Source organism: Centroberyx gerrardi, chromosome 19 (assembly GCF_048128805.1).
Source record: "Centroberyx gerrardi isolate f3 chromosome 19, fCenGer3.hap1.cur.20231027, whole genome shotgun sequence".
NCBI lineage: Eukaryota > Metazoa > Chordata > Actinopteri > Beryciformes > Berycidae > Centroberyx > Centroberyx gerrardi.
This window is the reverse complement of record NC_136015.1, coordinates 23,221,991-23,238,598: the sequence shown is the minus strand read 5'-3', so window position 1 is coordinate 23,238,598 and position 16,608 is coordinate 23,221,991. Positions and strand designations below refer to the sequence as shown.

The 16,608-nt window shown below is 43.2% G+C and overlaps 1 protein-coding gene across 1 annotated transcript in view; it reads right to left on the bottom strand.

Annotated features, from left to right (window-relative positions):
- The window catches only part of grin2da (glutamate receptor, ionotropic, N-methyl D-aspartate 2D, a), a 133,824-nt gene extending 117,546 nt beyond the window's left edge, over positions 1 to 16,278 (bottom strand). The window contains 4 exon segments of the mRNA XM_078290189.1: positions 6,795 to 7,061; positions 12,588 to 12,725; positions 15,781 to 15,962; positions 16,047 to 16,278. Coding sequence (XP_078146315.1) covers positions 6,795 to 7,061; positions 12,588 to 12,725; positions 15,781 to 15,962; positions 16,047 to 16,278 — 819 coding nt within the window.
- Positions 16,279 to 16,608: the final 330 nt, after the last annotated feature.

The following is a 16,608-nucleotide window of genomic DNA, read 5'->3' as shown; positions in this document are numbered from 1 at the left end:
AGTAAGATTTTCAAGTATTCGAATTTTCCTTTCACTTAAGACTTTTTACTTTTGCTCACTCCATTTCAAAAGAGAAATCTGCACTTTCGACTCTACGCTACATTTTCAAAACAGACTCGCCGCTCTCGGGAAATCATCTTTTTGGATTTTCTCAGATCGTCAGCTGATCAAGAGCCAAATGTGATTGGCCGCTCGTTCGCCAAAGCGACACCAGGAAGGAGGGTAAGGGAAGACATCATCACCGAGGTCGTGCCATCAATTAATTTTTGCAGTGTGTTTCAGGTTTGTTGCAACAGGCTGGATATCTCATTTTGGAACGAAACTCTTCACTTTGAACCCTTTACACCTGACATTATGCATTTTGGGTGACTGGGCTTTTATCCGGATACAGCTTAACCATCAAAATCCAGGTTTAAATCCTCCGCAGACTCCGTGAGGCTGGATCGTAATCCGATCGCCCGAACCGCCTCGTTTCACCACTTTGATACCAAAGTGCTGCAAAAGTGTTTCCAGTTCACATAAAGCTATGACATTTGCGTTATCTTCTTTCCTCTCATGCTAAACCAAAGTGAATCAGACATGTAGAAGAGAACCAACACGCTCGCTGTCTTGCTGAAATACAAAGACGCCTGCGGTATGCTAATTGGCCGAGGCGAAGCTTTGAAGTAAAATAAACGGCGCGTGCAGCACTGCGATCTCCCCGGTGCCCGCGAGATTATGCTTAAAAAAAACACACACATGAGATTAATAATTCTGCGTTAACTGCGGGAGAAAGTTGTCAGGTCGGTATTTACATTTTGCGGCGGGAAGAGGAATCCCATTCTTCTTAGGGAGGAACTTGAGGCGAATTTTAATTTCAGGTGAAAAATGAAATACGGATAAGTCGTATCCAGATGCTATCTGGTTATGAGACGCATGTTAATGTAAAATGAGAGAGAGTGAAGAGAAGCAGAAGAGAGATAAGAGGGAGATTGTGCAAGTGAGAGAGAGAGAGAGAGAGAGAGAGAGAGATGGAAAGAGCAGTAAAAGAGAAAACGCCTCAGTGGGAAACTCTTCTCTGTCTGAATTATACTCACATCATAGCACAGAGGAGACTGAGCTGCATGTGTGTGTGTGTGTGTGTGTGTGTGTGTGTGTTAGTGATGTGCGGGTTGCTTCAGAGTTTTTGGGCCCCACAGTTTTATAAGCGGTAAAACTGTGGCAAAAAAAAAATCTTGTTGGTGAACTTCGGGCGGGTTAATGAAGAGAAAAATATATCGATTTTTTTTAAATTTTCAGTAGCTGATATAGAAACCAGTGCAGCTGCGGTTTAGAGCAACAAAGTAAAACAGCTCTAGCGATTTCCATAAACATTTCTAATTACTCACATTTCACATTTACACAATTTCACATTTCATTGCAGGGTTTGTCTCTTTATTCCACAGTCTGTCCAATGAGCATCTGATGTGGTTATTCTGTAAAACACACACAACTGGCCTATAGTCTTTTCTGTGTTTCAACAATATAGGCCTAAAGAACAGGAAATAACCAATCCTGCAGCCTAACCTATGGTCTAGCCTTGTTGTTAGCCAACTAGCACAAGCCTACAAGCCTTTGAGGTTTTCAAATCATTTAAAAAACACCCGGGTTTGAAATAGCAGGTTGACCATCCATTAGTCAACAGCATGACGGGCTTCAGGAGGGTTAACAAAAGCGGGTTCGGGTCGCTCCAGTGCTGACTCGCGTATCACTAGTGTGTGTGTGTGTGTGTGTGTGTGTGTGCAGAGGGGCGGGCAGTGGGGTGAGAAGTGGACCTCAGTCTACACATATGTTGTTTTCCAGTGCAGAAGTGCCATTCTGTACTAAACGTGCTTTGGCCCGATACATTGGTTACTGTTTGCAGTAAATACACTACATGTATTTGGAGACCAGCTAGTCGACCAGCTGTATTATATAGTTCATATTTTGTCCATATATCTGAACAAATGTATGCGACTCGCTAAATGAACTCCATAATTTACAGGTCATTTCTAGATTTTCATGGCTGATGTCCTCGCCGCTTGTCGTCCTAAATCAAAGCGTTTGTTTCGTCTGACTCTCTAAAACCAGATCAGACTCAAAGCAGACGTGTGAAAGCGGTTTGAAGCGCCACCTGACATTTCCAGTGCATGTTGGGCCATTGAAAACAATTCGAAACGCACTGTACGTCTGACACATCCGGTGTGTTAGAGCGTTAAAACGGGGCTGAATCCGGCATCTTCCTTATCAAAAACCTGTCGGGACACAGAGGTTGCTGGAATAAATGACACGCTCGCTTGTGTGATGAAAATGCAAAACAACAGGAGAAACAGCAGACCTCCGAAACAGATGTCAACAGTCGTTACGTGTCCCACAATCCTTTGCATTAATCTGGAAGGCGTCCTCGGCATGCAGAGGATAAGAATGGCAGTAGGTGTGTGTGGGGATTTTCACTCCAAAATGAGATATCATTTGAAAAAAGCAACACACACATTCCAACAAAGACTGAAGGCACAAATTCAAATATAATTGCAGCACTTGCTGAAGGATATACTGTATTAAATCATCGCTTGACAAAATGATCACACTTTCACACACCGGCTGCTCTGGAGTTTAGAGATACTTGGAATTCAGGTAAAGATTTTTCTTTAAAATGGGTTTTCATGAATAGTATATAATGGCATGAGGTTATAAAATCTCAATACGTGTTAAAGTCCTGCTGAACTCTTGGGTTGTGTATCTTCCTCCATTATATAACTCCAAAATCTGTGATTCTCTGTCACCTGTTGCTCCAGGAGAGACTTGGTTTTTTTCCTATTTACAATTATTAGTAAACATATTATTTTCCTTGTTCCATCGGCATAAGTTTCCTCCGACCGGATTTCGGTGTTGCACTTGTTCAAGCTGAAAGGTTTAATAAACATAAAAGTGGACCCGCCACTGAGTCCATCATTACAAACGCAGATTTGCACAGCCAAGCTTCGTTCAAACCCACACAACTTTATTTTAAATTCTAGTCAAGATAACAAGTTTTCCAAAGACACCAAATGTGTCATGCATTACAGGGAAATGTGTATAAAATCATGCACAAACATCTAGATTTTTTCTATTTGATGAAATGGTGCAGCCATAAAAACATGGCGTCTTGTATTTGAATATTTTATTCAATATAAGCATCTAGAGCTTCAAGAAAGAGTTGGAACGAGCAGATACAGAATATGGATGTGATGTTGTTGTACAGTTAGGAAAAAAAGAATTTTCTAACTTTGAAGCTGCTTAAGGGGAAATTTAAGGGTAAAGTCAGAGTACAAGGGGTTTAAAACAATTCAGCAGCATGACTAGTTTTTTTTTTTAATATATTGTCAGAATCTGCTTTGTCGGCGTTCCTTTATGTGCTAGAAGTGATTTTCAGACTGTTCCTCCATATAATGGCAGTGAATGGAGAGAGAAAAAAAAAACGCAATTCTCCAGTCTCCTCTACCGGAGCAACAGATCACAGAATCACTGATTTTGGGGGTTTTATCATGGAGGAAGAGACACGACCCAAGACACTACCAGAGTCACACAGAGCTTTAAATATCAGCTAGCTAATCTTCTGAAAAGTACAATTCAGGTAAATTAGGTGCTTCAAAAATCATTTTCGTCACTTTAGCGCTTTATTTGCCATAATTACCAATGCGACGCCCCATATCAGAGCATTCTACTGATAATCTTAAAATATCCTGTACAGTCTAATCTAAAAATAACACAAAAAACTTTCCACAGAAGCACATCTAAATCCAGAGAGTCCATTCACTCCCTCAGCATTCAACATTTCAAATCATTTTCATTACATTACATCATCTTCGTTTTGGCCCTTTGCTTTTCATCCATTCTCTAACCCTTTCTGTCTCCCTTTCATGGATTTCATTTCGACAAAGGTCATTTACGCTGGCAACGGTGAAACGATGAGAGCGAGGAATGAATACCAAAAAAAAAAAAAAATACGGTACGACGACGTGAAAGAGAGAGAGAGAGATGAAGAAACAGAGAGAGAGAGAGAGAATACATTGTTCCCGTACAAAGAGGAAGGTTGGAGAGAAATAATGGAGAGATCCTGTGCAGCCCGGCCATTCGTTTCTCTCCCTATCAGATGTGTCAGACGGCGGTTAAGGTCACCTCCGCTGATGTCCGGTCTATCTCCACTGTCCACCTCCTCTGGACCGGGCGCCCAGGTGTCGAATACCAACTCTGCACCTTCCGTTCGGGTGATTTTTCCACTGGATTTCGACTCATGCACATATTTATACAGCATGTTGTTCGTCTGCAGCTTTCATGTTTATCAGTGACGGCTGCTGCAAAAGTGTCTAAACGTCTATAAACGTTGAACAATGTTTCAAAGAACTTGACAATTAGTTTAATACTGATTTCAACAAGGTTGTTACCATCAAAAATTCAATATATTTCAATTTAAATACTTGTGTTCATTAACTAATGTCAACTAATGCATTTACTAACATGAATTAAACATGAATAACAACATTAATAAAGATGAGTTTGTATTAAATGCACAATAAACAACTGCATTAAGTTATGCTGTTATACATGTTTGTTAACGCCAATGTATTGTCTGAATTGAAACCCGAACTCTTCATGTATTATTTAAACATATCCTGGCATTAACTAAGCATTAGCTAACATGAATAGTGTGTTATTCATGTAATTTGGTAAATCTGTTAAAACTGTAAACTGGTCATCAACAAACATGTATAACAACATTAATTAATGCAGTTGTTCATGTGCATTTAACATGAACTAATCTTTCTTAATGTTGTTATTCATGTTTAGTTCATGTTAGTAAATCCATTAGTTAACATTAGTTAATGAAGACTTAATGTAAGGTATACCAGCTGCACTAGGCGTCCCATCCCCATTAATTGAGACTGTAGATTCGCCCCATTTTCGCAAATTAGGGTTAAGTTAGGATTAAAGTGAAATCCAAACCTTCACTTTGGTTTCTTTGGTATAAAGCATCACAGACCGGCCGGTCGGTAAGCATGAGCTGCTGTGAGACGTTTACTGACCGCACTGCACAGGATTTCTGGGTGTTGAAGTTCACATTTTTCAAACAGTTACCTCTTGCTGCCATTTAGAGCCGCCGACATGTGTAGTTGCCTACTGCAGCTTTAAAGAGCCAATTATACACAGTAACACTGTTTTGTTACATAAGGTGAAATGCAGTCTGTAGCTTTGGAAGAAACTGGTTCATTGCTTGCAAATCTGCACTGAAAAGCCCAAGATCACAGGAATAGCAAGATTCTGTTTTTGAGCACATTTCCCCTTTAAGCAGAACCTGTTCAGATCCTCTACCATACGCCTGGATCAGGAAACAGAGGGTGACAGCAGCCTGTGGTTAAGTGAGCTGGGCTGGTGACTGCGAGGACAGCTGTTCGAACCCCCCGGACTGTGAAAGAACAACCCTCTGCCTTCAGCAGCCGCTGCTGCAGAGTCCCGGAGCAGCGAGGAGAAGAGCTCCCCCAGGAAATAAAGAGCGTGTCCTGACTCAACCTGCCTGGTTAAATAAGGCTGTTACAGTAAGCAAGGGGGCCGTTTGAGAACAATGAGACAGCATAGCATTCCTCTAGTTAAACAGCCTAGTGAAGCATTCATTATAATGTCACAACTATACAATTTAGGTATAACTTATAAAAGAAAGAAAAACTCTGCTTCTCCACAATCCCCTTTGTTGAATATGAACATTTGATCGCTGTCTATGTCCCGGTGTTCAGTCATTAAGAGCACTGCAAAAATGTTTATCTTAACAACTTGTTTAATCTGGCACTGAGTCTTCAAGTCATTTTTCTTAAAACAAGTGAAAAGAAATCCCCATCAGGTGAGATGCTTCCCCTTGTTTCCAATGTGGTTTTAGTTGTTTTCTTCAAACAAGTCCCAATATCTTAAATTCAAGACGCTCTACCTGCATCAACATTATGTCACTTGGTTTGAGAAAGTTCTTGACAAGCTGATCTGCAATATTCAATTTTTTCAGCATTCAAACAATAAATAAATTGGATACAGTGGAGCCCAATCAACCGGTGCAATCAACCTCTTGCGCATGAAGTGACGATGAAACGAAACACACCAAGAAACAACTGAGCAGCCCATCGTTCGATTACTGTTGGTCCTCTAAATCCTGGTCCTCTTGGTCCTGCAATTCCTAGACGGTTCACTTGATATGGATGTAAACACCCTCAAATTAAAGCTGACAGTCTGCACTTTAACCTTATAGTCATTGTTTAATTTCAAATCCAATGTGCTGGAGTACAGAGCCAAAACAACATAAAAAGTGTCTACTTACAGGCTGTATATTATACATTATCAGTCTGTGTCTGTCTGAAACTGATTATAGAAATCAAACTCATGATGCTCTTACCAAGTTTTTATCCTATTAAAACCATATTGCATTGAAAAGTCCTAGATATTTAGTTTTCTTTAAGATATTAAATTGATACTGGACTCTTGATTTGTTCTGACTTGACTTTTCTACATTTAGACTTGAGACTTGACCAGAGAGTTGATTTGGACTTTGCTCTGTAATCTACATTTAGACTTGGGACTTGACTTGAGACTTGTGCCTCAAGACTTGGGACCTGAGCAAAGTTGACTTGGCCACACCTCTGTTGTAGCTTTAAGAAAAAATAAAATTCTAAGACTCAATATAAGATTCAATGACTTTTTGAGACTGACATATTATGCTGTGAATAGCAACAAATTAACAGAAGCATCAGAAAACATTGAAGTTCCCGCCCCTCTCTTACCTGGGCTTCGTTGTCTTTGAGGAGGCGTTTGGTCCGCGCCCCGCCGGGGTCGTCCGTCACGTTGAGCATCACCACGCTCTTCTTCTCCCAGCCGATGAACGAGCCGTCCGTCAAACCCTCCACCATGGCCAGGAAGTCCTCGTAACCGTGGTGACGGGTGGTCACCACGGAGAAGGAGGTCCAGTCGTACTCCTCCAGCACCTCGAAGATGACCTCCAGCTGCAGCGAGGTGGAGCAGGTGAACTGCAGGTAGATGGAGCCGCTCTCCTGAAAACGCGGAGAGAAATGTAGGAAATTTGCAAACCAAATGATATCACAATATACAATATATGAATGAATATATAAAGATAAACCAGAAGAAAATGGCATGGAAACACTTTTAAGACATAATACAATTCCATTAAAGTGGTGATCCTCAAGTTCCTCAGTTTTTTTATTTAGTCTCCATCTTTGTCCCTCAGCCTCACTGTGGCGTTCCCACAGATCACCTGTCAATCAAACAGTGTGGGCGGAGCTTGGATTTCCTGTTGATGCAGTTTGAGTTTCTCTCTTCTTTATCTGTTCAGCCATGGTGGCTATCGCTGCTCATGCTAACTACCCAGTTCTTCTTCTTCTGTTTATTCAAAACAAACCAGAAACGTAAAACGCATCACTTCCTGTGTGGCAGAGGATTTTTCCCAGGAAAGAGCTACCAGACACCGGCTGCTTAGAACAGACAGTGGAGAAGCTTAACTGGATATAGGCTGAATCACTATTGTGTTGTATCTGCCAGCATTAGACAGTAGCAAAACAACATTTATTTATATGAAAATATTGCTGATTATTACTTTATATGAAGGGGAAATGTTGGCACAACACTCAGCAACTGTGTTCAGTATGAAAACTTTTCTTGTAAGTACTATTTTATTGCATTACATCTGAAGACTTTGTAACTTTGTACTTAGATTATGAGGTACAGTGGTGCTTTAGGGGGATTTTCATCATTTATTACAGTAATGTAACACAGTATTAATGTGTACTTACAATACTGTTCCATAGGTTATCACACAGGCTAGTAAAGTAAAGTAGTGTTACATGACAGCTTTAACAGATAGGAAGATAGGTAGGTAGAGAGAGAGAGAGAGAGAGAGAGAGAGAGAGAGAGAGAGAGAGAGAGAGAGTTTCATGTTCTTTATCACACATGTAGTGAGAAAGAATATATTCTTGAATCCGGATGAGATGCAGCAGGTGGAATTGAGTTAGATGCACTCAAAAGAGAAGTAAAACAAGAAGAAGAAGACAAACAGGGAGAGAGAGAGAGAGAGAGAGAGAGAGAGAGAGAGAGAGAGAGAGAGAGAAATGGCAGTTCAATTTTAATCCCGGGAGTCTCTGATTGGCACGTTACGATGGAGCATCTGCATCTTGCGGGCGAAATCAGATGATGATAACCCACAGTGAAGCACAGAGAGAGAGGTAATGACAGGCTGTTCAGTTTAACTCGATAAACAGAGAGGGCTGGAGGGGGCGGGGCTGAGGAGGCGCAGGTAGAGACTGAGTGTGTGTGTGTGTGTGTGTGTGTGTAGAAAGTATGAATAAGTTAGCGCCTGCGTGCATGTGGTACAGTATGTTTGCATAAGTTATTATGTGTGTGTACACTCATCTAATTGGTGTGTGAGTGGGTGGGAGGTATGTATGCATAAGTTATTCAGTGTGTGCTTATATGTGCATACACTCAAGCTGCTAGGAGTGGTGTGTGTGTGTGTGTGTGTGTGTGTGTGTGTGTGTGTGTGTGCTACTTGTGTGCACACACAAGTCAGTGGTATGTGTGTGACTGTGTGTGTGTATTGTCTATACATAAATTATTGGAAGTGTTTGTGTACATACTTGTGTGTCTGTACATGCAAGTTTCTCTGCATGCGTGTGTGTGTGTGTGTGTGTTTTCAGTTTCTCTCAGTAGTGTGTGTGTGTAGCATACTAAATGATTATGTGTGTGTGCTTGTATAGGAGCACACACAAGTTAGTGTGTATATGTGCATATTATCAATACATAAATTATTGGATGTGTTTGCGTACGTACTTGTGTGTGTGTGTGTACATGTGAGTTTCTCTGTGCGGTGTGTAAGCGTGTGTGTGTGTTTTCAGTTTCTCTTAGCAGTGTGTGTGTGTGTGTGTGTGTGTGTGTGTGTGTGTGTGTGTGTGTGTGTCTCCGCAGCCCTCTAAGCCTTTCCTTTCAGCTCTCCTTCCCGTCCCGTTTAGCTCTTTTCTTCGCCTGGCGACTGACTTTAGTTTTACCGAGAGGGACACTCAGAGGAATAACTCAGTCTGTCTGTCAAAAAAGTCCTTGGGTTCTGAATTAGGCTTTCAATGTCAATAAAAGAAACAATGATAGCTTTCCTTTCCGCTGCTCCATTCACATTTAATCTGCGCAGAGGAGGAGGAGGAGGAGGAGGAGGAGGAGGAGGCGCTGACTGGCTGAAATCCCACACAATACCAAGAAAGTGGAATTCATTTCTTGTGCCTCTTTATTCTATTGTGTTTTTTTTCCCTAAAACTAGAACAAAAGGAGGGATGGAAAGAAAGGAAAAGGCGCTCTACTGTGTGTGGAGAGTTGGAATGAGCATGAGCTGAAACGGTGAAACAAAGGGAGAGATTTTCCATAACAATGTGCGACGCCTATGCGCTTTTTGACATCATCAGTAGTTTTTCAGCCTTGGAACGGGGAGTGATGTTACGCTTTAATTATTTAGCACCACACTAAACACTAAACAAGTGAGCATTTGTTTAAATTAATCATCGCCGCCCTGTTTCTACATGTGAAAGATCAAAGGAGAAACTGTAGGGAGCGTAGCGTTTCGACGGGGTTCACCTCGGGTTGTTCTGAGCAGAAATGGGTCAAATATCAAACCGGCAGCCTGATTTATGATGTAAGCCCGGCTGCTCCCGTCACCCAGCTGGGAGTGCAGTGCATGGGGAGCGAGCGGTGCTGTAGCACAAAACCTAAAACGAATTTCCCACGTCCTCCTGGGAGCCGGGTCTTTAAAACATACTCTGCTAGCACTCTTGTAATGTGGGCAGTCACCAGAAACCAACGCTGTGACTGATTCTGTTTCCCAAGACGCAGTTTCAGAAACACTGTTGACACAAGGTTGATTGATTCTTGACATGTACAAGGAAACATGCTCCACTAGTCGTCCCAGAGGCAATCAAGGGGCAGATTGGAGTTTAGTTATATAAACTTTTCTCAGAGGCAGAAATAATCCTGACCTTTAACCCTAGACCTCAGTGGGCGGAGCCAAAGGACCACAGTTGTTCTGGCTAAAGCAACGTTAGACTGAAGCTCAGTGAAAAAGACAAGAGGGAAGAAAGGAGGAAGATAATATTATGAAGCCTAGCACTCTTTCTATAAAGTGAAAAAAATACAATCTTATCTAGGTTAGCTAGTTAGCCTAGCTGACCTTCCAAGTCCAAACTAGCCATACTAGCCTATAGCTAGCTAGGTAAGCTAGTTAGCTAGCTGCTGACCTTCCAACACCATGAATGCATGAAACAAACAGAAGTCATTGCCATTTATATTTGTTATTTATATTTTGACCCTTCTTTGCCATTCAAATTAGCCAGTTAGCTAACTTGTGCTCCTGAAAACTGTTTCTTTAGCTCCGCCCACTGAGGTTTAACCAACAAGATTATTTCTGCCTTCAGAGCAGCTCTAACTCAGAGAAATGTTTGTAGAACTAATAATTCAATCTGCAAATCTGCAAAAAAGTTATGTGGCATATTAATCTTACTAAAAATGTACCATTTGTACTTGTACTGTAACATTGGGCAAGCAAACCTGATTCAATGCAAGGTGAGAGAGCGATATTTGTTGTTAAGTTAAATGTCTGATGACTGACTGACCAACCAGCCTGGTTCCAGACTCCTGAATCTCATCCAGCCCACCAGAGAGTCTGGTGCTGCTCTAGTCAACGGCTTGTTCCTGCTCCGAGAAACAATCGAGCCAATCAGAGCCTTTGTGGGCGGGACTAAAGTTTGAACTGTTCATGCAACAGTTTTTCATTGACGTTTCGGCAGAATAATATTTGTTGAAATCACCTCCTTAACCAACAGATTGTCTTTGCAAAGACGATATTTTTGTCAAAAACGACCGACATTCTTGGTGAAGTTAGTAAATACAGCCAGCATCAGTGTGACTGAAGTAACGTCAGAGCGGCCGGATACATCAGTCACTAGTGATTGGTTCTGATACATCAGTCACTAGTGATTGGTTCTGATACGTCAGTCACTAGTGATTGGTTCAGATAGCCTACGTCAGTCACTAGTGATTGGTTCTGATACGTCAGTCACTAGTGATTGGTTCTGATACGTCAGTCATTAGCGATTGGTTCTGATACGTCAGTCACTAGTGATTGGTTCAGATACGTCAGTCACTAGCGATTGGTTCAGATACGTCAGTCACTAGTGATTGGTTCGGGGAAAATCAACCCCCCCACACAGAAAACAACATAGAGGAAATCTCAGGCTGAATAATGGGAATGAAACAGACATTCAGTCTGAATATCAGGTTATGACCGATCTGAATTTGTCCTCTGGTGCCCTCGTCTTGCGCAGTGGGAAAAACAAAAACGATCTGAGCAGGAATATGAAATTTAATAATGTACTGATTGCAATTGCAGTTGCACCTCTTCTCAGTTTAATGACTTGTGGCACTGGACTAAAGCACTAATGGACTCTCACTTCTCTGCACCAAATGATGTCAAATTACTTGCACATTCATTCTACTCGGTAAATAGAAGCAATTCTGATTCTGAATCTGATCAGCTTAGCACGACTGACAGAATTAGAGCAATTTTGAAAGAAATAAATTGTCCCGCACTCCTTCATTACAGCTTAGCGATGAGGTCAGAGCAGCACATTTTCTGAAAGGTTGAGCGTTTGGGGAACATTTCATCCCATGAGGGACTTTAGTCTGAGAGGAGGAAGCAGAGATTCTTCACTCAGCTGCTGTTTCTGGGTATTACAGACATGAGATATGGCCTTCTGCTGCAGATATCTGCTGTTCAAAACAGCCACATTCATTTTTTGTACCAAATTGCGCCCAAGCCTAAAGGATTGGTAACATCTAGAGCTAAAATATGGTTTTGTTTTTTGAGAAACAGAACTTTGTTTCAGCTCAGTCACTATGATGAGGGCGTTATGCGTGAGGCAGAAGTGAAGCCAGAGAGTTGCGTCATTTTTGTGTCATTTGGGCTTGTTTTTTACCACTGGCTGGTTTACCTCAAGGTCCAAAACTGGCTTTGGCTTTGAAGCCAATGCAGAAGTCCTGGGAGAGACAATCCTTTATTTCGTTTTTATTTGAACCTTTATTGAACCAGGCAAGCCAATTAAGAACAAATTCTTATTTGCGAACTGAATTTGAAACTCCACCCACCTCAGTACAGGTCAATTGGACCAAAGCCCATCTTCTATGTAGAAATATAAAGCCAATCAGTTTTTTGTACAATAAGTTATAGCCACAACAAATAGTCACATCATTTCTTCTAATGCAACTAATGGTGATTTTTTTTTAAATAACTGTTCCAGCAGGATGATATTTATGTGAATTTCAGTGCGTATAACTATATAATAAAGGCACAAATTCCCCCCAAAAACAGCGCCCAGAAATCCCACTTCAAACAGGTCAGGTCAACAGGTGACGTCACTTTGCTCATTATTATCTACAGTCAGTGGTTCATCTTCTGAAACACAGACGGTCTTTGTTTTAGTCCCAATGAAACAAAAGAGCTTAATGATGCAATGTGCAGAAATCCACTGTACCTGTGGCTCTCGGCCCAGGCTGGCCCCTCCCCCCACGGCGACCACGGGAACCCCGGTCTGGGCCGAGACGAACTCCAGCATGGGGGCCAGAGGGGCGCGGTTCGGGGGCGGGGGCCTCTCCTCCTCAAACACCAAACCCTGAGAATAAAACACATGGTGCAGAATGAAACGGAGCAGGTTACTGTAAAGTGACATTAGCTTCACTGAGTCTTCATAAGGTTTATAATCAGAGTTTCAAAGCTGCAATTCGGTCTTTCACACTAAACCCTGGGAATAAATTAAAAGCTGAGCAAGTGAGCAAAGAAACACGGCAGTCAAGATAACAGCTCATGTTGCTGTAAAGGTCTTATTTGGGATAAACTGTTAAAGGCGTTTTCTTATCCTGCTCACAGATATCTCTACTGTTGAATAAACCGAATATCTCAGCTAATGGAGTGAAGAAACAACTGGAGGAGCCTTTAAAAACACAGTGACCCTCTGCCTCTCTGCCTGGCAATCAGCGTGAAAACAGATAAAATCAGGGATAAAGTCCCTGCAATGGACTGGCATCCTGTCCGGGGGTGTTTGTGTGTGTGTGTGTGTGTGTGTGTGTGTGTGTGTGATGGGGGTGGGGGTGGGGGGGTGTACCTGTACAGCTTAAGCTGCTTCACACCACAGAAACAGGAGATAAGCTCCTGGCCTATGGGCCAGCTCAGCTCCAACAAGGCTCACTTACAGGTGTCTATTATACAAAAGTTCCACTTTCACTGCATGTTTGCTGGACTGCTGCGGCGCTGACACCTGAACTACACTGCAGGGGGAACATCTGCATATCTGAACTTGCTGTGGTCCAGTTGTAGCACTGTAGGTATTTCAAGCTGCTACACCGGGTCCTTTTGTTCAGGTGCAGTCTGCTGGTTGTGTTGAGCCTACATTTTATGTGAACACAGTTATCTAGTGTCCTGGTTGCTCAGTGGTTGAAGACGCACACCATATTACTGTAATGCAACCTCCTGGGTTCGAATCCGGCCCGGGACATTTGTCGCATTTTACCCTCCTCTCCCTCCCAATCTTTCTTGTCTATCTCCACTATCTCTACTGTCGAATAAAGGTGAAAATGCGCCAAGAAATTATCTAGTTTTGCTTATTTTTCCATAAACAACATTAATGCACCATATAGGAGTACTAATGTCACTTTTTAGTGAAGGCATACTTCTCAGCAGCTCCACAGATAACCTCATCTCCAACATTTATTTCAGTCAGATTGTTTTATGTGTCCTCTATTTTAGTTGCTGACATGGTGATAAATTACTATAATAAGCAATATCTTGGCATTTATTTGTATTTATATGGCTCAAATATAGAGCAGACCGCTGTGTCTGACAAAAAATAGAAGCCATGTGTATCTCCAAAGTTGCGGCTCTGATCTGGCTCCATTTTCAGATCCGTCAGCGTTCTGCGTGCCGCAGCCAGTAGAGAGGAATTATTTGGCAAGAAAGTCTCTCTTAATACTACCTTCTCTCAGCCATCAGACGGCCTGGTATCATATGCTCATTTGGTTCCACTGTCCAGCGTTCAAGAAAGACTTGGCTGCAGTATTAATGAATGTAAGATAAATGCGGGACGTTCTGGCAGTGGCCATCACTGCGCTTGATGATATTTAGAGGGCCGATATTGATTTGAGGCCGGTTTGATAACACAGACGCTTGTTTTCTTGTAGCGATTCAGCCGAGTAAATTGAAGTTAAGTGCAGCCGACAGCTCAATTCTCACTGGGAAGCATTTGATATGCAAATAGACAAGAGAGAGAACCTGGGAATAAGATAGCAAGTGTTACATAAAAGAGTTAATATCATACCTGATCTAAGACTTTCATAACAAGCTCTTTCAACTGTTCAACTGATATGAGTCTAAATATAGATAGACAGGTAGACACAGAGAGAAGATAGAAGATAGATAGATAGATAGATAGATAGATAGATAGATAGATAGATAGATAGATAGATAGATAGATAGATAGAATGAATGAATGACATATATTCATCATGTCAGTAAGATCACAAGCAGCTCACACAGGTGACTTTGCAGACTCCTAAGTTCCTCTCCCATCCACAAGTGTCATAGTATGAATCAATGAATAAATTAATGAATAAATAAATGAACAAATTAATTCATTGACAAACCATAACAATGACAGGTCAATGATGTGACAGTGTGTGTGTGTTTTCTGTGGCATGGCAGCCAACAGCTCACACAGCTGAAGCAGCTGAATGATAGGGATGGAGAGTCGACTCCAAAAGAATCGATTCTCGATTCCATCACGTTGACTCTGAGAATAGATTCTACTAATAAACTGAACTGGAGCCGACTCCTGTTGCAATCTCGACTCCAAACTCTGGAATCGAAGAAACTGTTTCATTTGAATGAATTTGTAATTAACTTGTTCTGATTTCGACCTATCTATACTAATCTGTGTTCGATTGCCTCGGTCTGATCCATTTCACAACGAGGGGGGGGGGATGGGGGGAGGGGGGGGGGATGGGGGGAGGGGGGGGGGGGGGGGGGTAGAGACATTCAAGTCTCATTATTGGAATGCAAACCAGCGTCAAACTTACATTTTTGTGTTGATTTTCATTTGGAGTCTGAATCAATTTAGAATCGTTTCCATCAATTCCATTACAAGGAGTCAATGTGGACTCATCCATCCCTACTGAATAAATGAATGAATGAATGAATGAATGAATGAATGAACAAGCAAACCATATACCAACAGACAAGTTAAAGAGGTCTGACAGAGTGTGTGTGTGTTTGTGTGTGTGTGTGTGTGTGTGTGTGTGTGTGTGTTTTGTGTACCTTCAGTGGCATGGCTGCCAACAGCACACACAGCTGGAACAACTGAATGAATGAATGAATGAATGGATGGATGAACAAACAAGCAGACCATGCCAACAGACAGGTTAAAGTCTGAGGTCCGACAGAGTGAGTGTGTGTGTGTGTGTATGTGAGTGTGTATGTGAGTGTGTGTGTGTGTGTGTGTGTGTGTGTGTACCTGCAGAGGCGTGGTGGCCAGCAGCTCACACAGCTGGAACAACTGAATGAATGAATGAATGAATGAATGAACAAACAAGCAGACCATGCCAACAGACAGGTTAAAGTCTGAGGTCCGACAGAGTGTGTGTGTGTGTGTGTGTGTGTGTGTGTGTGTGTGTGTGTACCTGCAGAGGCGTGGTGGCCAGCAGCTCACACAGCTGCAGCAGCAGGCTTCCCGGGCTGCTCTCGTTCACAGCGAGGTAAATGACGTTGGCCTGACCAGAGGGCGTCATCACCGTCTCCCCGACCAGCGCCGCCAGCGACAGCGCCGCCGCCGCGGAGGAGGAGGAGGACCCCACCGCACCCGCTCCCGCTCCCGCCACAGACGCTGAGGCCGTTACTCCTCTTCCTCCTCCTCCCCCTCCTCCTCCTCCTCCTCCTCCTCCCGGACCGTTCCCCGGACCGGGCCCGAGCCCCGGTCCCGGCTCGCCGCCCCCCGCGCCTCCCACCACCGCCGTCTCCGGGAGCAGGGAGGAGCCCGAGTGGACCACGGCGATGTTGACGCCGCCCGAGTCCCTCTCTCTCTCCCGGGGCCGGAGCAGCAGGGGGGGCGAGGGGCGGGCGGGCCCCGTGCAGGCCAGCACAGCCAATAGCAGCGAGAGGGCGGGCCTTGGGGCCACCATGGGGTAAAGGGAGGGCCAATGGTAGCCGTCGGATGGGGTCAGGCAGGTGGAGCCGGGTGGGGTTAAGAGGTGAGAGTTGGGAGGGGGGGGCGGGGTGCTGAGTGAGGTCTGTAGGGGAGGGAGGGGGGGAGGGGGGGCAGCTCACAGCGCTTCACCTGACGAGGAGAGGAGACCCTGGAGGAGAGAGAGAGAGGAGAGGAGAGAGAGACAGAGAGAGAGAGAGAGAGAGAGAGAGAGAGGAGAGGAGAGAGAAGAGAGAGAGAGAAGAGAGAGAGGAGATGAAAGGACAGAGAAGAGAGGAGAGGGAGAGAAGAGAGAGGAGAGAAAAGA